Source organism: Phaethon aethereus (assembly GCF_964289735.1).
Source record: "Phaethon aethereus genome assembly, chromosome: 3".
NCBI lineage: Eukaryota > Metazoa > Chordata > Aves > Phaethontiformes > Phaethontidae > Phaethon > Phaethon aethereus.
The window spans coordinates 74,880,088-74,902,243 of NC_138576.1; the positions used below are offsets into that span (position 1 = coordinate 74,880,088).

Consider the following 22,156-nt stretch of genomic DNA (forward strand, 5'->3'; position numbering starts at 1 on the left):
TTGACCCTGCATTGCCCCTGCCCATCTCACACTATGTTTTCCCTTTACTCTCTTTTGCACATGTTCTAGTTACCTTCTCTGTTCCAACTCTCAGCTAACCCACAGCTAAGAAACACTCACGTTTGGGGTTTTTTTATGTGTGTTTCTTTTAAATATAAAGCTCCTCAGTTAAAGCCACAACTGAGGTAAAACAGTGTGTGATTTGTGCTAGGAAACAACAGTATCCAATGGTGAATACTTCTTTAAATTTCAATGGTCCTGCCAAAATTAATGAAAAACCAAGATTTTTTTCATCAGAACAAAATTAAACAGCTGTAATTGATGAGTGTCATCAGAATTGGTACCACTTCTTGTCTTTGTACTTCAGCATCATCTAAAAAAACAAGAAACAATTTCTAATTACTGTGTCTAATGTGCCAAAAAAGTACAATGATAGAAACAAATTATATGCCTACAAATCAGCATGAGAAAGAGGGACTTTAGGCTTGTCAAAACTGCAACAACATTGCTGAACAGTGAGGGTTTCGCATGATGCATTTTGTAATGGTAGCATCACTGCTGATGACCTGGCCTCAGACAGAAGAAAAAACATTCTTGGGAGAATGGGAAGGTTGCACAGGAATTTAGGGGATGGAAAGAGATATGCATGCACATGGAAGAGAACAGCCAGCCCATGTAGTTACCAAGGAATAAAGTTAACTTGGACTTATGGGGTTTGCATACAACAATTGGATCTTTCTTAAGAACCACAGGAATCTCACACAGAGCACTGCTGCTCTTGTCTAATTCAGTGACAAATTCTTTAAGTAATGGGAAAGAAGCTGCACTTTTGGAAGCCTATATGCCACTCAGACAGAGGGTATGCTCTAGGCCAATGTGCCACAAGACAAAGCTCTTTACATTAATACTTAATTATTAGGACTAATGATTGATTATTGAATTGTCCTTTATCAATGATACTGGATTCCATCTAGATATCTCAAACATGCCTTTGCAGAAGTCAGTTACTTACAAACTTGCATTTATTTGATAGAAAATCAGTTTAATGTTCAGTTTAACATGCAGACTCACCTCATGAGCGTGTTTAGAGAAAGAATCAGCACTATAAAGCATAGCTGCAGTTTTTTCTTCCAGTTCTCCAAGTTTCTGTCCTCTTTCATCTAGTGCCAGCCGGGCTCGTGCTAGTTCACCAACTACACCAGATGCTGCTCCTTTGACACCTTCAATACCCCCAGGCCCTGGAATATGCTGGGCAAGACTCCTTGATGCCTTCCCAGATGCCGACTCTCCAACTGAAGGCATTTGGAAAGCAGAAAAAACAGAATAGTAAGGTGTTCTATCATTATTACACAAATACCAATGCAACTAGTTTACAAGGAGGTGTCATTGCTTTGCATGGACACCAAACACCTAATCATAGGCATGACTATAAATAATACTCACTACTCAATGCTACTAGATGTTACTATTTGATAAAATTGAGATTTTTCCAACATATTTCCAAGCTTCCAGGCAGGTTATGAAATTATAAACTTTTCACAGCTGAAGTGTGAAATTAAAACACTTGAGTGCTGGCATCACAGCCATCAACAGAAATGTGCTGGTGAAGTGGTTTTTAACAATATAGCTTACTTAACAGGGAAATTGTTGGGAGTTCAGCAGACAAAGCAAGAGAATTTTGAAAACAGTTCTGGAAGTGCTTTGCTGGTGTAGCCAGCCAGTATGACTCCACCAGCAAAAGTTTCCTTTGATGGAAGTTCAGTTTTAGATGCAGATACTTGAAGATTAGGTGCCTATACTCTCATTACTGTAAAAAATCTTGTAAAAAAAAAAAAGAGTAATGTAAGTCATGAAAAGGCAGTACAGCTGTAAGAACAAATCAGCTCATCCTAAACAACTCTCTAGACTCCAGTGACTGCACTGACTACATCTCCTTTGTTCATAATGGGGCGTCAGCCACCTAGTTCAGCCTAGACACTTAATGGACATGTCAATCTCATGCTGAATTGTATACTCTAAGTGAAGGCCAAAACATTTTTGGATGCTGAAATCAAACCAAATAAATAATCTTTATTTTTTTTTTTAAACAATGAAATGATGGTTTAAATATTTTCTTTTTTTCACGTCTAGGAAAAATAATATTAACTTATTTAACGAGTTTTGTTGCAGTATTTCAAGATTTTCTGATTTGATTTTATGCTTCTAGTAAGAACGATTTAGACTTCAACTAACACTAAAAACATCTTTCTGTGAATTCCCAAGAATAAAAAAGGAAATAATTTCACTTATTGCAGATTCTGCTGTGACCCTCATGTTAAATGTGACTATTTTAAAGGCATTTTCAGATGTCTTTTGAATTGTCACTGAATTCACTTTCAGGCTACAATTCATTAGGCTTTTTTCTCCCATTCAATACTATCTTCCTTCTGACGATCAGAGCCAAAACTTGATAGTGAAGACTTGAAATGATGTAAAGAAATAGCTTCTAAAGTTACAAGAGTGCTTTTCTGTTGCTGTGAAAAAGCAGTTTTCCCCTGTCCCAGTCATACTAATTAAACACCTAACTTGTGCACACAAATTTCTCTAATAGAATACTTGATCAACCTTTCAAAGTATTACACATATAAATACAAATGGCATTTTTAACACAGAAAGTGACCTCTAAATATTTGATATTTGTTCAAAATGCACAAGCACAAGTAGTAAAGGGTAATTTAATTTTTACTGGACAGATCAAAAGAACCAATAAAAAAGAAAGGATTGCCAGGGAGCCTTGTCTGTTTTAACAGCTACGTTTCATGTCAGAAAGGAAACTGTTCTTACAAATAAAGCTGCATAATATGGTGTTTCATCTAGCAAATACGTGAATAAGTGGAAATTATTTTCCTTAAATATATTAAAATGCTGCCTGCCACCACAGTAAAAAAAGCTGTAATCAAAAAACAATGAGAAAATGATAAAGCAATAAAAACTTCGCCAAATCTGAAATTTACTGTGCTATAAACAGAGGACTGAATTGAACTATCATACAGTTCTGTCCTTGCTCTCATTCCTAAGGCATCTCTGCACAAGTTGAATGAGGAAAAAGAATCTAGCAAGTGAACTGAAGTAGAATGAAGTTTTCATTTTCTTACTGTCCACAATAGTGCCCTCCAGAACCAGCTCCTTTCAGTTTAATAGCATTATGAAAATTAGTCAGTACTATACACTTCATAAAGATGAAGAAAAGTCAGATCAGTTGTCCCACTTCTTATTTTATAATATATTCCGAAGTGAGGTAAAGGAGCCTGTGAGAAAACAGTACCAAACTTTTCTGATCTTGCTGGTAAGTCGTACAACACATAAAAGCTATGAAAAAGTATGTCATTCCCTTTTTTACTTTCTTCTTTCCAAATGTAATGTTCTATTAACGCAGATAACACATTTCTCAAGGACCACTGGCTTCCTTAGGTAGAAATACAAGAAAAATAACAAATACTAAAAACTTACAGAGTTCTTCTCTGTCAAGTGACTGTGCCCCACCTCCAAATAGGCCTTTAAAGAACCCCCTGTTCGGTGCTTCTGGTGTTTCTACAGGAGTGAAGAGCTCACCCAACATTTCCTTTGCAATGAAGAGACAACAAGGCATACATTATTTCACACACAAATCAATGGAATTTCACTTCTTTCACTTTAAAGGGCTTATTTTGTGGATTTGAATTTCAAAATGAATATGCTTTAATAGGCATCTGCCTTTGCAAGGCAACTTAGGAAATAAAAAAACCCCACATATTAAGAAATCTGTCCAAACCTTCTGTTTTGATAGTTGTAAGCTTATAGCTCATGAAATTCAGTAGCAAAGAAATGGGTTCAAGTTAAGCTGCATCTTCCCTTCAACAACTTGGGCAACACTCCTGATTTTGTTCTGTTGAAACTGTATCTACAAATACTCTTATCCATTCATGGTACCAAAGTACTGCTATTTCAGTATTCTATACAACTTCCAAGTTGAAGCATGACTGAGAATCTTTTCAAGCTGTTAATATCCCTGAAACATAATAGCTTCCTTCAAGTATCCTAAGTTAGCATTCCCTCCTTATGTCAGCATGTGCGTCCAACCAACATGAATCGAACAAGGGAGTTTTGTTAACTACACATGCTAAACAAGGAATTTCCTATCGATCAAAAAGGAAATTAAGAAACTGTTTCAAATACAAGAGGATGGATGAAACAGTAAAATTTAAGAGTAGAAGTTATTCACCCTGAATCAGACTCTACAGTGAGAAAAACAAAGCATGAAAGCCAAAATGCTCAGCTTTATGACAAACTTAATCACTCTAAGTATTGTGAATCTAGAAGCCAAGAACCTCAGAGTATATCTAAGAAAATAGTAATTATTTTTTTTTAATTCATTACCTGAAGATTTTCACATGTTTCTTGACTGTAGGTGAGCCTCTGTATTTCAGTTGGCGAGACGAGATAGAGTGCTTGTCCATTATTGGTGAAGCAGAATGTTCTGGCTATTCGCATATTGGTGAGTGGCAGGTAATATACATCCAACAATGGCCTTAAACTTGGCAAACTTAAGAAAAAGAATGAAAAAAACCACCATTAAATGTAGCAGGATTGTCTATTATTAATCAAATAGCTAATTTTTAAACTGCAATACCTTATTTTTCTCTTCACCATCTGCAAAAAGTACCACATAAACAGGGTATCATGAAATTACAAAATCTCAAAACATGAGAGATTTTTCAAGGTAGCACCTCCAAAGTGAAATTTAGACACCTGTATCACAGATGTGTTTAAAAGCATCATTTAAATGACACTGAGCATGTAAATCACAGATACACTTAATGCATTATTCTGTAATTACTAACGAAGTATTTTGATATGTATCTAACCAAAGGTTTACAATTAAACATCCTGCCTCTTCTCTCAGATGAAGAATTTCTCCTTGACCAAAAATACAAGTCTAAAAGATTTCTCAAGAAAACTTAGAAATTTGTAGAGGTGTGCTTTCAAAGCAAAACAGTTCAGTAGCCTCAATCTTATGAATTACGTCCACCTTTTTTGTCTTGACTGCATATTTAAGAGGAAGTCCTCTTAGAGCAAAGTTTGCTTACCTTGTATTTTCTGATTCTGCACATGTAACTGCAGTACTTACTGCATCAAGCTACTGAAGAACAGATGCAGCACACTCAGGCTGTAACAATGCTCTTGCTACCAAACATTCCTCTCCCTCAAAGTAATAATAAATGCAAGTAAGAAGTGACTGAATACCTGACATCTTGATACACAGAACCAAAAATAAACCACTGTGTCAAAAACATCACCTGTGAAATTATTGTAGAAAACATAATTTACGCAAGATGTTAGCTGCAAATGCACCAACAATACATTAAGCAGCTTCCGCTGCAAATACCATCTGCATAAGATTATTACTTCTAGAAACTAAAAAAGCAAGTCAAGGGGCAAAGAGAGCCAAAAGCGATGAAAAAGAAAGTGGTAGTAACTGCAACACAATAAGTGGGTTCCCCCCCCCCCGCCCGGTTTGTGTTGGGTTGGGGTTTTTTTGTATGATACTGAGATTTCTAAATGTTAAGTTTGCATTTTACAGATTGTGGATTATCTCTTAGCAGAAAACTTCATCTATGACAAACAAAAGGAAGGAGAACTAGTAACATGACTTTGGAGACAAATTCTACAGGTAAGAAATAAAAAGCAAATCTTCTCTTGTAAGCACATCACTCAGAAATGACACTTCTGCCGTACACGTATCTAAAATAAGACTATTCCTAAAAGTGAGTTAGTAACAGGGAAGTGCTTTGCTTCAGACCGATGGAAGCATAAAACATCCTCACAGCTTCAAGACAAAAGACAAAAACATTATATCAGATAGAACAAGCATGACATTCATGAGAGCATTTTCATAGTATCAAACTAATCTGTTACAGAATCGTTAAGTCCTATCTAAATTTATATCAGTAGGTAAACACTGGGCTTCTTGGGTATCATATAATACTGACAAATTTACAGACGTTAAATCCACTTCCCAGCAGCAATTCATGTTTATGAAATGGAGTTAATCCTTGGGAATTCAACTTCCCTACAAAATGTAACAATTCAATCTTTATAATTTAGCACCTACCTCTATGCAAAGTTCATTAGAAAACAAAATGAATCCTGAGGAAAACAGGATTTGTTTCAATGTATACCTGAACATTATTAAGTTCAGTTTTAATCAGGGGAAAACAACAGTGCTTGCCCTGCAAGGTAAGCAGCATTTTGTAGAGAAGTTTAAAATATATGTTGGGATATACATCAATGGAGTTAACAGACCTAACAATCAAAACTTATTTTTTAATTGTAGTATGCATCAGCTTTAGTTTTGTTCCTCACAACCTCCTGAAGGGTATCTTTTTAGAGAACTGCCCAAGCTGAGAGCCTGTCTTCGCAACTTTAAAAATAACCTTTTAGGAATTTTAGTGGCACAATTTTATAATGCCATGTTCCATATGTATCTTAGCATTAGCCATGACTAAAATATAGATGCAATGGTATAGGTATATAATTCAGAATAAAATAGCATTTGGAAATGTTCAAGAAAAAGGACATGTTAAAATTACACACGTGACATGTAAGTACATTCAAACACTTTTACACATTTAAACTCATAACTTAAACCACTTTAGATGACTTATTTCTACACTACAACTGCTAGCAATTAATCTTGCCTTTATAGCCTGAGTTTAAGGCCTTTAAGACATGAGCAAGCTAAACAAAATGGTAAGCTTGAGGCAGGAGAGTGATGCAAAGAGCTGCACAAAAATATGCAGAGCTGTGGTAAGGTACCAGCTGAAGGCCTGACTCAACACAGTTTTCTCCGTCAGGGAGTAAATTCATCTTTGAGACAAACTTCATCAACTCATGGACCTACATCACACGTTTGGAACTATTTGTTGAATCGGGGTAGCTTGAGCTTTTTCATGGGTTAAAGGCATAACTAATAGGCATGCATAATCAAAATTATCCAGGCCCAAGTGTAAGAGGTTCATCAACAACGAATGAATGTACTTTTTTTTAATTCATATTCTTATGGAAATGGAAACTTTTTATCTAGCAGAAGATTATGTTTTTCTTTTTATATTTAAGTTACTATCAAACAGGTCTTACCTAAAAGTCATAATATGTCCATTGGCACAGAAACATGCAAGGCAGATACTATTACTCAACGACACTATGTCTCCACGAAGAACAAAAGAAGTCTCTGTTATGTTTTGCTTATAAATACAGTTCTGGGATGGCAGCGAGATAACTTTTGCTTGCTTTTCTGAACATATCACTGCATATTGGTTTTCACTGATTTCCTGAGAGGAAGAAGGGGACACTGAAACAGGTCGCCGCTTTTTCGATTTATCTTTTTCATCTTTATCTTCAGGAACATTGTGTTCCCTCCAGGGTTCATGTGCTGGTGGGACCAAAGATCCTGTGGTATCCAGAAAAGCCATTCTTAAGATTGCCCCTTTTAGCCTCAGGATGGTTCCTAGGGAAAAAAAGAAGTTGAGCACATTTCTAAAACAGTTCTATTAAATTGTCTTTCAAGCTACAAAATATTCCTTTAAGAAGTTAGCACAATGAAATGAAAACAAGAACTTAGGCTTGCCTCTGTAGCAAAACAAAGCCTTTGGACATTTATCTAAACCAATAAAGCACATATGTGTTCAAAAAAATGTTAAACCATATAAATTCATTAGGAGAGACAAGCTGGAATGCACATTTGTATTCAAGTTCGGTGTCACAAATGCAACTCATTCCATACCCTCCCAAGGAGTACACAGTATGCTTAATACCAACAATAAATGTTATTAGTCAAAGGTGAGCACCTCCTTTTTCTTCAACACAGACAGGTTCAGAAGCAAGGAACATGTGGGTTTTTCTGCCACTGCAGTTCACGCTTGAATCCACTTCTCCAGCATAAAATGAAAGAGGAAAAGTTTCCCCTCCCCGCTGTTTAAATCACTGTCTCTGTAGGCCCAATACAATTAAGCTACTGTATGTCTCAAGCAAATAAATTTCTTATTTTACTTATATTTATTGACACATAAGTAAAAGCATGAACATCTGCTAAGTACACAAAAATCATACACATGGCAGTATCTTTTAAGGATTATGCTGCAGATCCAGTGATTACACGTACTGTCTAGTCTGCAGCCTGGCATTTACAATCGATTATTACCAAATCTGAATCCTGCTGCCAATACCAGACTCGATAAGCACAAATCACATATATGGTCTAGAGATGACATTATTCCTAATCACTATTTCAATCAAATAGCATTGCAATTTGCATGTCCTGATACCATCTGTGTGAGCGAAGTGGAACAGAGCAGCACGTTCTGCACAAGACAGTGGTAGCAGGAAAGCCAAATGTATGCCTAAAAACATATTCAGCATACCATTAATACATAATTGCAACAAAATCAGTTGCTGTGGATCAGAAAAACAAGCTACAAGACCTCTCACAGCAATCCAAAGGAATATTTTATCACTAATATTTAAAGCTAGTTGTTCTGTATAGAACCTTTAATTTGTATTCCACTTTCATGATGCAGGAAAACTGAAAGTTACCAATCTCACGACTGAAAAAAATAAATTGAGCATATGAAATACTCTTCTGCTATCTGTGTCTAACAATTGCCAGCTTAGCAAACATGCTTTTCTCAGAAAGTATACTTTAAAGTGGTATTTTTATATAATATGATATTTTCAACTTTCAACTTAAACTCTGGTAAAGAAGTAACCAATCTAGACAGTTAACCTTAGTAATCAGATTAATGGAGTGTTTTTTTTTAATTAATCCATAATTGAGAAAAACAGTTTCATTAAAAATATAAAGAATGACAACAATACTTTACCAAAGTACACTTTAGCCTGTCTGCTTTGTACATACCACTAGGAGAAACAATTACTGGCTGAAGAAGTCTTTGCTCTCCTCCTGGGGGTAAGTTCAGTACAATGACAAGCACTGTACCCAGCGTGGTCCCAACCCACAGGCATGGGGAAGGTGATGTGTCAGCCTTTCTTGTGAAAGTCTCACAAAAATGAAGAGCTGAAATTGCCTCACGTGACTCTTTATCAATGCTAGTTACACTAGAACTCCGGGAGCGACTGACAGAGTTGTCTTTGACATCTGAAAATAAATCAGTATGAATTAAAAAAAAAGAATGGCAAAATGCAGGGATTAAGAGAATTCCAATTTTTTTTTTTTTTTTGGTTCTTTAGCATGAAGTATTTACTAACTACCATTCTATTGATTACTACTCCTGTATTCTTTCTCAGTCGTATTTCCTTTCAGCCCACGTCCTGAACAAAGTGCCCAATCTTTCTGTCTTCTTGGGACAGAGAATAAGTCAAACAGGACTCCTTTAAAAAAAATGAATTACAAACCTCTCTGCCAATTAGTTCATTGATCAGATTAAAAGACATTGGCTTCCATGGAACACAGTTTAATAATCTTAAGAAGATGCAACTATTTTACTTTAAGAACTGCAGTGACATCCAGACAGCATAACATGTAACCTGAAATGACTCACAATAATATTGTCCCATTTTAGGAAACTGTATGGAGGAGGTCTAACAGGCTATTTACACACAGCCAAACTTTTAGTAAGAGAAACATCAAATGCTACCAAATGCCACCTGGCACTGGTATGCAAAGCTGAAGATTTCCATTTTGAGTAGTGCAGTGCCGGAAATGGTAATAAAACTTTTCAGGACATCTTGCTCACTGCTTAGCAAATAAGGTTCTTGTAACACAGAATGAATTCTAATATTAACAAAAGCTCAAACCAGTAAACATGCTCCCCCATTCTAGCTGTGCGCTGTCTCTACTTGTGGCAAAACTTAACACATCAGCATGTTCAAGTTTACCTGTGCATTCACAAATTAACGCTTTACTTTAACTCATCATTCCAAAATTTTAGCACAAGACAATCCTTACAGGTGAAAGTTTGACGCAATTTTTATCACGACTTTAAAAAGGTATTACAAAGTTATTGTTTTGGGTCTTTGGGTAGGGTATAGATGCAATTGGCATCTTTAAAGCAAGATTAAGAGCTAAAGAGCAACATTTAACCACATACTTCCTGCAACTATCACTATGCTAATTTCATTGAATTATTGCAAAACTTCCTACAAAGAACATCTAACATGCATTTGAAAAGCATACAAACTGGATTTTAGATTTCAACCGACTAAATACAGACATCTACTCAATACAAACAGTGAATCTTCTCAGGAGATATTTGTCTCATTCCAACAAGGATAGAAAAATTATTGTCCTGCCAAATTTTAGCTAAGTCAAATATAAAACATGGATTATAGAAAGAAACTAGGTCAACTACTCATCAGATGTTGACATCCTAAGTTTTCATATTTTAAAAAAAAAATCAAATCCAGAGCAAAACAATGAAAACAATTATTTGTTTTCACACTTCTAATGACCACAACCTCTTAAGGTGTTTGTTTCTTCAGGCTTGAGTATTTACCAGCTTAATGTTTTTTCAACTCTAACATGGATTAATCAGTCTGAATATAATCATACATTAATTGCAATAGGCATAAACTTAAATGTGCATTTGTTGAATTGCAACTGGTTGAATATGTGAAGAGCATGTGTAACAAATTCCAGAAGCATTGGAATGGACATGAAAAACCCCATAGAAATTAACTTGCCAGACAATTCGGGCATTGTGGAGCGAGCTGATGGTAAAGACTTTAACTGCTTTAGTGCATATTATTTATCCTGAATTCAAGGAAGAATCTATGGTTTCTTAATGGATTAGTTTCAGATGAAGAGGAAGGAACCACAGTGTGATGACTGACTACACAACACTTCATCAGAAGAATGAAAAGTTGAGGCTCTTTTGAGCAACTATGACAATGGTACCTTAATCATCTGGATTACAACATTGAAAAGCAATGGTATAATGCAGACTAGAGTATGTTCAAGATAACTTCTGTTTTAGAAAATGGAGAATAAATACAGAAGCACACGCTCTAGATTTTGTTTTGGCTATTTATGGAGGAAAAGGGGTAGGTTAAAGATCTAAAAACAGAAAAGTAATTTGAAAGAACAAGATCATGGAAGAGTAAGTTTCAAGAAGCCATGGAAAGAAAGGAGAGAAAATGATAAGGATAACGAACATGGGAGAAAGGAAGTTCAGCTGTCTCCTAGAGCCAGTAGATCTGGCCACAAAAAGATACAAGCAAGCTGACAATCTTTCAAGAACACTATGCAAAAGCTATCCTGCTAGGAGAAAGGATAGAAGTAAAATAAAAAAAGATTATAATTGCCTAAGGAAGTTATTTACAGACCTGAAAACCTAGAAGAATTTTACACAGACCAAAATGAGGCACTGAAGTGCAGATAGCCACACACGTGCAAAGTCAAGTAAAACCAGTCAAAGACTATTACAATTCAGAAGGTACAAACTATTTTATGAGCATACCAAAAGCGAGATGACAAAAGAAATTCCCATTATTTCAGTAGAAAGAACAACAAATATTAAAATGATGTAGCAAATGCTGTAACTCTTTCAGGATCAGAAAATACTGAAAGAATGTCAGCATTGTCTTCTCTCCAGCCTTCATTAAAAAAACCCAAACATTTCTAAGTACTTATTTGTATCAAAGAATTGGGAGTAAAACAACAGTAGAATTAAAACGAATTGCATAATATTTAAGTACAAATGTGTTTCAGTTTGCAAAGTATGATAATTCACCCTAAACTGAAGTCATCCCTAAACTATTAGTAAACATAGTAAGAAAGAACAGAAACAGATTGAAAAGACAAATAAAATTTTTCTGCTCTTTCATGCCAACAAGGCCACAGTTCTGTGCACAAGAGTTTTAGAAAGATGAGGAAGAATTCCAAGTCTGGAGGAGATTAACAGAAGCTACTCTAGATTTATACAGCATACCTAAAAAAGGAGAAGGAACTGAATTTTGTAAAAAAAAAAATCCGCAAAAATTAAGGTTAGAATGATGACAGCTTTCAACAGCATAAAAGATGGCTAACAAAAAGATAGGGAACACTTGTTATCCCTGTTCATTGTGGAAAGGACAAGAAAAAGTTAATAAGGCAGCAAGGAAGAGTGATTAAATAACAGAAAATGTGCCTAACACTCAAACATTGAACTTTCTTTCTGGGATTTTTCTAAAAACTTATTTATTGGAGTGTCATGAATAGACGAGAGGTTAAATTGTCAGACTTCTGGATCCTTGCCATAGCAATGGATTAAAGGATCTCTGAGGGTTCCTTCCAACTTCACATTTCTGAGTGGAGCAAGCTGTAATCGTAAATTGTAAATCAGGGTGGTCCAGCTCAGTTTCAGGATATCCCAGTGCCATGGACTCTTTCCTTGCCAATAGCAGCAGTTGTCAAACACAGTTCCACAGCTGCCAGTCTGATCCTGGTCTGTCTTTTGCAGGGCTGTGGTAGCAATTCTGCTGCAGGAGGGGGAACAGGCTGTGGCAGGCAGAAAGCAGATTTCACATCCAGGCTGCATCCACTGCTGTAGGTCTACAGCTGTCCCCCATCATCTTTAGAGAACAAGGCAGGGGAGCTGGATCTGATCTACAAGCTGGCAGTCAAAGTACTAAAAAAATAATAAATCTACCCATTTGGATGCTGTTGTAGTTATGCATTATATGCATTTAGTACTACAGCCTTCACAACTGAACTGTTTCTTATATAAAAAGGTACTATGGTTTTTCAAGAAAAATTAAATTCCCAGACTGGTCATCCATCCAAACAGCTGTATATTATTTTCATTTAGAGAGAGTGGTCACAAGACAATTAACATTTGTAAAACTATGTCCAACTATTTGTTGAGTAGACCTCAACATATTCTGTTATTCTTTAAATATTTCATTTTTCAATTTAAAATGTATCAGATGGTTCTAAACAGGCAACAATTTTCCTTACATTCATGCTTTTGCTATCACAGCACTACTGCTAAAGTGAGTGACAGATGCCTAAAAATTATGACAAGTGTGATAAGCCACGTACAAGATTTGCAGGCTTACCTTATGATGACAGCAATGACATTTTGTGCCTGAGTGCCCCCAAAAAGAGTGGAATTAAAATTTCAGTTCTACACTTCAGATAAATGCAACAAAGTCATGATAGTTTACATAATTTAGGACTGTTACTTTAATGTACTCACATTCTCTAAAGCAGTTGTAGTAACAATAAAATCAACTATGTAAACTTACCTAAATCAGGCTTTAACTCAGTTGGCAAACTTAGCTTCCTGGACATCTTTGCTGAAAAGTGAAGTATATCTTTTTTTTAAAAAGAATAAACATGATTCTGCTGGCCTTTATTCTTTCCCAATATTTAATATATCATTGTTTATTATATTAATTGCAGTACTTAACAGGATTTCTACTAAAGCAGAGCCTCACTTCCACAAGGGAGGGGTGCAAAGTAAAGCATGGAAAATACCAAAACCCCTAAATAGAGCATTTTGTGACTTTTGCCAAGCTTCATTACTCCTCAGGCTTCAGGCAGAACTTGATGGATTGGATGAATTTTCTTTTGGCTCAACCTCAAGTTTTATCTCCTCAGGTAAGAGGACAGAACACAGACTCTTGGCTATTACGAGAATGTGCACTGAAGTTTACAGAAAGTTAACATCCCATCCCTTCTTCTGCCCTACTTCCTGTTCAAACCCGAGATATTTAAAATAGAGAAAAGATGAACTTTTAATCATGCTAAAACATTAATGCACATGTGTAAAAAGCTAGTAATCTGAGCTGCAATCTGCAACCTTAGAAGAATGAAGACATTACAGAGAATAATTATAAAATCAGCAGCATACAAACATTTGCAATATTGTCAAACAAAAGATAGTATGATTTTTATAATATTGCTGAAGCAAGAAATAGCACTTGAACTCATCCCTGACTTGGAAAGTTCTCTTGACAGTACTAACAAATGTTGCTATAATACAAGTCACTATAAAACTAGTAGCCATACATCCCTCTTCCATCTTTCAACAAGTACTGGAGAAGGAATAATTTTGGTGTAGCTTAACTACTAGACCAGGGCTAGGCTCTGAATTTATTTTCCAGACACGTGCTTGAATTTTGATGTATCATTTAATTCTTCACTATCTTGTAAGGGTAATAGTTCTCTACCTAAAGTAGATGTTGAGAACAGCCTTATAATTCTAGAAGTACCGTGTAATGGATACCAGTCATAAAGCAGCCTGAATCTTGCCGCTTCTCTCAGCTAAAAATGGAGTTAACTCATTCTAATTATCGTTTTAACAGAAATCATTTCATTTTCTACATACCGTGAAGCATGTGATTTAAAGTTCCACTCCTTCAAAAAGTGAAATACTTCATTGTATCATCAATTATGCTCATCAATATTGCAAATGCTAGTTACCTGAATAGCTGAACAGTTTTATTCCTGTCATACATTATAAAAATGTGAGAATAAGACTCCAGAAATAATCTTCTAATTTCCTTCATGTGTCAGTGTTACAAAGTATGTCCTACTCAGATTAAATTGAAGTGACTTACTCTCAGACTGAAACGCTAGTCACTAACTTAAGTGCAGGCTGAAACCAAAAAGGGCAGTCTGACTACATGTTTTCTACCCTCATCCTTGCACTGGCATTTGCCCGGCTTAATGGTGAGGCCCAAACTCATCTAAATGAAGTTTCTGCAAAGTTTTCAACAAGATTAACTCCTGTTTCAGGTCAGAGCTCAGCTATACAGACAGAAAACCAGGAGCCCATCTTTTTGCTGTCAGCTTGAACTTAACATCAGCTTGAAGAGAGATCATATAACCTCATTTGGAATTGTGAATTACAAGATGGGTGTTCCTCATCGTAAGACTTGTTTTCTGTGTTAGACATATAAATCATAAAAGCTGAGATACTGAACAAAAGCTCAAGAATGCACACAGAAAATAATCTGAGTTATTTTTGGCCTTTCACAGCTTTTCCAGGTGTGACTCTCAGCAATGATTAGTTAATTTAGTCACTTTGAAGAACAGAGAAGTCACTTTTGGCTTTTCAAATACAAGTGTTTAAGACACAATTTCAACAACTTGGAAAAAACTGACAAAAAAGGTAACAGGTAATATAGCAGGTAATAACGAGTACAGGCAAGTGTGTTGGATTTTAAGAGTCAATCCACAGTTTTAGCCTTTTGCTCCTTAGTGAAAGGCCAGCTGTGTGGACTAGGTTGATAAGGTAAAACAAATTTACCAGACATAATTTTCTACAAACACTAAACTATGCCTCATTAATAGGACATGGGGATATGTGAATTGTTAAAAAGGATGCCATTGCTAAAAATCATGAACTAATGTGCTATGCAAAAAACCCATTTCAAAATATTCATTGTGTCAACAACCACAACACTTCAAATGTAAACAGGAAACAAGAACCTATTGAAATAGCAGTAGCACCACCTTGTGTTTAAAGAAAAAAGTGCCTACAGATGCAATAAGAAAATAGCAATATTACGCCAGAGAAGCTGTTTTAAGCTAACATTACCTAGTATAAAAAAAACCCTCCTGCCCTGCCTGTATTCATATCTGGCTTATGGTTTACAATAGTTTTGGAAAATACAGTTTTGCTATGCCGCAGATGAAAAAGTAGCCAGACAACTTCTACAACACACAAGAGAAATCCGAAAATGGAGAAGATAGGATGGAGATTTACAGAGGCAGCACTCAATGTCAGGCTTTTTACTCCAGTTGTACAACAGGGAAAAGGTGACAGTGACCGATCCTCCTGGGTGTGGCTGACTTCAAGCAGTAGCTGTCATGTCAGAGTTTAATACCTCTCTTGGTGGTGGTGGTGCATTTACAGCCAAGACCACCCTTCTGCAGCTGGTGGGAGACAAGGAGACAAGAGAGTGGGGAGCTGTGTTGCTCCTCCTAGCACACTGCTCCTCTAAGGCAACAATGAGTATTTTGCCTGTGTTTAGACCTACGTTCAATACTTCTCTAACGTAGAAAACCTAGAGTCACACACAGGTACACAGACATTCTTTCTTTTGCTAATACATGTAATTAATATCATATGAAAGTATGTTATTAGAGAACTGTCCAAAACCAACATTCAGGATTCTTGGAGATTTCTCATAGGTCAGGCTTGAGGGGCCGGGTGTTAAAATATGAAAGGTTACCTTGGCATAGTGTGTTGTATTTCAGCATAGCAGGCTAAACAAATTCAATGAAGAACACCTGAAGACTGAGACAAGACTGAACTATCAATAGGAAGCTGTGGCTTACAAGTAATAGTTACATTTTGGTTGCAATGGGTTATACTGAGCTGATAATGTATACAACATCAGTTTGAAAGCTATCGAGTGATTTCTTACCCATTCCTTATTTAAGAAAACAACTCTTTAAAAAAATTCTAAAGATTATAAAGGAGACAAGTGTCTTAGTGTTTTGACAGACAAGAGAACAGTTTACATAAAGCCTATTTAATTTAGTATTTCACGAGAAGTAACTAAGCAGCTTAGAGTTAGCTAGACATACTAAAGTTCACAAATTATTCATCTGACAACTACATAGAAGTTAGACTTACATTACTGATTTCAAGATGCTTAAAGAATTGAATATTGTACTGGTGACAGTTCAGTGAAATAGATTATCAATTATGAAATCTCTAAATTTGATATAAGAATAATAAAACCATTTTACAAGAGATTGTAAGAAAAGTTGTACTTTATATATCCAAAGTATTAAAAGGATATTGGATGAAACAGTCTTACTTTGGCATTAGGGCAAATAACAACTAACTATGAGCATCTTAAGATTTTTTAATTCCAATAAAACCAGCATTAACAGTCAATGACTTTAGCACTGTTTGAAAAATTTAGGTGTACACTTAGAATATAAAAGATGTGAGAAACCATATGTCAACTGTAACAGCAGGGATTATAGAAGTTTGAAGTTAAAGCTGCTCTGCTTAGATCTGCTACTAATATTGTTTGCAATTGTTTTTAAATTTATAAACGGCAGAAAATAAAACCAGTTTTCCTGAAAAGTATTTGACAGGTAGCCTACTAGAACAGTTATGAAGGTCTTTGAGTCTACAATACTTTGCATGCACCTTTTAGTTAAGCTTCTTCCAGAAATGGACATTACAATAACTCTTAATTTCTGACCTGATTTGTAGCTATATATATTTAATAGCATGTATCTTCATGCCAAACAATTAACTGAGCAAAGTATGAGTAAAACAGCTTAAGATTTTGCTTCCACTGAAGTTGGATCACAAAACCTTTCTATAAAAGTGACATGGCCTTAGAAATTAAATACTTCCTACCATTTCTTCTTCCTATAAGTTCACCTACATTTGGTAGACTTCTCAGTAGTACTTCACAGCACGTTATTCATACTTTCAAATATTTGCTCTTCCTAAGAGAAATGGCTGGTTCTAGTAATGGCCACAGTATTTTCTATAATTTCTAGAAACAGTTAAACCAAGTATCTCCATATATCCAAGGTAACAGCAACTTTTCCAAAGTTTATCTCTTACGCAAATAAAAGGGAAATGTGACGCAAAAGCAACATATTTGCAATAGGTCTTTAACTTGATTTACTATCCATTCCTTAGCACAGAACATTCACAAGTGAGTAGAAAAAACCAGAAGACCAACTGATCCTAACAATATATATGGCAAAGCTGAAATATTGGTACATGAAGCATTTACATTTTATTTATGCTATTGTTGCAGCCTTAGATGGTTTTTGATCCTTTAACGAAGCAAGGATCCTTGTCTGATACTGTCACTAATGATAGAAAACTGTAGAAATGAAGATGTCTCTATATAAGTTTCAATAAAGTGATTGACAGTGGCTTCATGTATTATGTTAGACCTTACAGCCCTATGACTGAAATGCAATTACTTCTCACTTTGCAGGCAGTATTCCCTTACTCACTGTTCTCATGTGACAAAAAACACAGGAGTGCTATCAACAGCAACTGAAATTATCAGTGTAAATAATTCTTGTTCTGTTTTGCAATCCATTTGACAGGTTATATTTCACACATTAACAAAGAATGGAACGAACTTGAACTGACTGCACTATATGCCAGTGCAAAGAGCTACAACCATGCTACATACATCAAATTCATCCATATGAACACAGTTGATGGTAAACAATTTGTTTCATACAACATGGTGAAGTTAATGACAGTAAGTGACACACACTTTACAAAACTCATTGTCCATTCACAGTTAGTTGGCAATTCAGTTTAAAAAATGAAATGCAAAACCATGCAACTTAACACAGAAGAAGAGGTATTTCAATTATGTGGAAAGGCTTAGAATGTAAGTTCAGAAAGAGCCATGCAGAATAAACACGCCACATAAGGTATAGAAAAGACAGCAATGAAAAAACATTCAGTGCACGGTATCAAACCACTCAAAACATTAACAGAAAGCAGATGAAAAAATTAAGTTTCTTTAAACCTCCAATAAACTCTGCAAGTTACACAAATCACAGTATAGGCTGACTGGGAGGCGCTTATGAATTACATGTCAGATGCATTAGTGTCTCAATTAACTCTGCATTTAACTTACACCCTGAAGAATACAGTACTTGTAAATAAATGCTTTGCTTTTTTAGCTGTGAAAAACATTCACAATACTTTCAGTTGAAAGGCTTCAAGCTGAAACAGATGTCAATAGTTTTACAGAATTGTCATTAGCATGTTTTAGTAGTATTGTAATATTACTCTTCAAAAAAGTGGAAAAAAATGAAGTCACACTCAAACTTACTATGTTTTTTGCCTAAGATAGTCTGTCTTAAGTTCAGCAAAAACTGCTTTGGGACAAAAGGGAACATTAGCTCATACAACCTGCACAAGGTTAATTGTTGGTTTTTCCTCATCAGAAGTGCTGAACATAAATTTCTAGTTAGCCTGAATTTCCTTTAGGAGAATATGTTAATCAATACTCATGTAAATGATACTCAATTTTTTTAATTACCAATGAATTGACATAATATATTATTGACGGGCATTTGCTTTCTTGAATTATATACAGGCTTCCACTGTCTCAGGACTCATCTTCCCTAACCTTTCTGTTACCACTGCAAGGAGGGCTCAAAATAGTACTGAGAAAAAGGCATATTCTTGCTCTTCCACATTCTGTACCTCAGATTCCAAAGACGATTTCATCATACTCATATTCATCTCACTGAATTTTGAATTATTCTTCTTCTCAATTACTGAATTGCGGTGAAAGGGATTAATGGTTTAGGATAAAAGTTAAATTGCCAACAGCAAATCGAAGTGAGACTACAGGAAAAGTAATCTCTTCCTCCCTAGTCTTAATCTATGGTTCCACACAACCTATGAAACAGTAGTTTATCAAAGAGTTTTACTACATAGTTTCAACCTTTTGATCCGACTAAAGAGACAAAATGAAAATGTCCTACAATGATATACTAATGTGCTAAATGAAAACAAAATGAACTATTAACACAGTGATTCTTAAATGAAAATAACCATATCCCAGTTAAGGAAGAGTCCCTCTCCCAAAATTAAGTTATACAGCCTCTTGCCTTCATTTATTTAATAACCCAGTTGTCAGAAGAAGAGTTAATTTCCATTCCAATCATAAAAGGGTTCAATCTGCCTGCATACAACATATTCCAAGGCAATTTTGTCACCAAATTGTTAAGACACAAGTCTGGAGCAGGTAGGGTACTGCGTCACTGTTAGATGCAGAAAAGTAAATACAGTTCTGGAACAGTCATGGGGTGTACACACACACACACACACATATATATATATATATATATATATATATATATATGACCAAGTCCTCTTCCAGATGATTAAATGAAAACATGATACTACCTCTACCTTGACCATAGTCATATGGAAATCTGACCATATGGCTATGAATGCAACACATAATAAGAAATTACATGAGCCACATGTTCTCAAAAGACAGTGTACCTTTGCAAGAGTAGAGGAATAATGTTGTGACTTGCATAGACTGAACTCCTAGTACGGATTAGAATTTCATCCATCCAGAAAATAGAGAAGTACAATTGTAAAATCAGAGAATTCAAGCCACCAATATCATTGATTTTTTTTAAAAATTATTGTGCTCAGTGTATTTAGTACAGAAGCAGCCCAAAGAATTACCAATTAGCATAAAGAATGAATAAATTAATAACTTAATGCATTGAAATTTGAATTTTATTCTGTTTTTTTGCTCCTGGGTTAGTGTTGCATAGAGTAAGGCACTGGATTAGGAACAGAGCAGAATTTTTCTAGTTCCTACCTATGTCATTGGCTACCATCTTGGAAAATTTTCTGCTTTTGGTCTTCACTGTAAATAACATTTTAATAAAAAAAGATCAATCTAAGTGTATCAAAGGATGAACTGAAAAAAAAAGACTATAGAAAAGAAAAATACTGTACCCTTTTCTATAAAATTATTCATTTTTTGATCATCATCAGAATTGTTTGGTGAACCAGAACCTATGAGCGAAGACAGAATGAAATGGATATACAAACATATATCTGACACAAAACCAATGTACTAATACAAGCTCTGAGTTTATGGCAGATACAAAGATGTATTAAAATATCAAACACTGATACTGGTATTCTCTGTAGCTGTACTAGATACTATAAAGTCCAATTTATTTTGGTCTGACAGGAATTCTGCCATATTGAGATTAACCACAAAAATTATAATGCAAGGTACAGTGTTGCACAGTGCAGAAAGCTTATTGCTAGAAATATTACCCTCACTGAATAAAACGTTTACATTGAATAACTAGATTGCTGTCCTAATCATGGTTCTAGACACAAAGATGAACCTAAATTATGATTCACAGAACACTGCTGTAACAATAAACTCAAGTTTGGAAATTTGTGTTTTTTTCCCCAATGCAGTAAGTCACTGTTGGGCCACAGTTCTTCAACTATTCAGCAGAAAACTCAGAGCCAAAGCTGCCGACTGGGATTTTTATGAATCCTTAATACTGAAAAACCAGTGGTGGCTATAGGCCACAACTTGAGGCTTATCATTGTCATGAAATTAAAACATAGTTCAACTAAAAAAAAAATGTCAAAATAATTGGATTTTATATTGTGGAAGTGTAAAATAAGAACAGAACGCAAACATTTGGACACTTGTGAACACAAAAACTTGACACTGTATAGCATTGTAAACTGTCTTACAGGTCTGTATGAGAAGTTGCAAAGTCCTTGACTTGTTGCTGAGCAGTGCTTACACTAACTGAAACATTAGTGTTATCAACATTCTCATTCTAAATCCAAAACACAGCACTATACCAGCTACTAGGAAGAAAATTAACTCTATCCCAGCTGAAACCAGGACAATTCTGTTGAAAAAGTAGGAGATAAAGTTATTATTTCTCTTGCATTTTCACAGTATTTCTATAGATCTCTGTATCAAAACTGTAGGATACTCTCCTAACTTGCATAGGCAGGTAGTCCATTTCACAGTCCTCTCAACTGTGTAACTGCCCACTGGAAGAAGTCTAATGGAAGTTAGAAAAGCTAGAAGAGGTAGAAGATTTAGATCACTTGAGCAAATGCAGACTTCAGCCCAAACAGTGGCTGGTCTGTTTTACAGATCATATTGTAACAATCAAAGCCAATAACACACTCAATTGCCAATCCCATCTTCCAATCTTAAAGCTGCAAACTTTTTGTGCTACTGTATTTTCCTCTTAACTAGAGAGCCTGTAGACTTAGTTCATTTAAATGTAGCCTCTGTCCAGCATCTCAAGCTCACCAATACTATGCAGTTCATTTCTCCAAAATGTCTTCTTATGTCTCTGAAAAGAGAATGCCATTTTTTCTTTAAAAAAGCCAAAGCTTCTTTCCAGTCTTGTGCTCTTGCCCAGAAAAGACATAAAACTTAAACCAAACATAAGGAACTGCAGCTCTTCTCTCTTCACAAGCATCACCAAATGATTTCCGTATCAGGGAGGTGCCTCCTGCTGAGTACCTTTCTCAAAGGAAAGCTAGAGAAGCCTGCCATGAACCTTATCTCATTCACCAAGAGCTGGGAGGAGAGGACAGAAAAAGGGAAGCAAGGCACAGTCCAGTCTCATTACTTCAAGATTTTATTTTAC

At 35.5% G+C, this 22,156-nt stretch overlaps 1 protein-coding gene across 3 annotated transcripts in view; it reads right to left on the minus strand.

The window, feature by feature from the left end:
* Positions 1–331: 331 nt before the first annotated feature.
* The window catches only part of STXBP5 (syntaxin binding protein 5), a gene marked incomplete at both ends in the record, with an annotated part of 108,853 nt that continues 87,028 nt past the window's right edge, over positions 332–22,156 (minus strand). The window contains 9 exons of one of the 3 annotated variants that reach the window (XM_081997559.1): positions 332–373; positions 1,072–1,292; positions 3,490–3,601; positions 4,396–4,561; positions 7,156–7,525; positions 8,933–9,172; positions 13,261–13,311; positions 20,326–20,373; positions 20,466–20,525. In XM_081997559.1, the coding sequence (XP_081853685.1) occupies positions 332–373; positions 1,072–1,292; positions 3,490–3,601; positions 4,396–4,561; positions 7,156–7,525; positions 8,933–9,172; positions 13,261–13,311; positions 20,326–20,373; positions 20,466–20,525 (1,310 nt within the window). The remainder of the gene's footprint in view (positions 374–1,071; positions 1,293–3,489; positions 3,602–4,395; positions 4,562–7,155; positions 7,526–8,932; positions 9,173–13,260; positions 13,312–20,325; positions 20,374–20,465; positions 20,526–22,156) is intronic. The other 2 variants (XM_081997560.1, XM_081997561.1) reach the window with 2 other exon arrangements.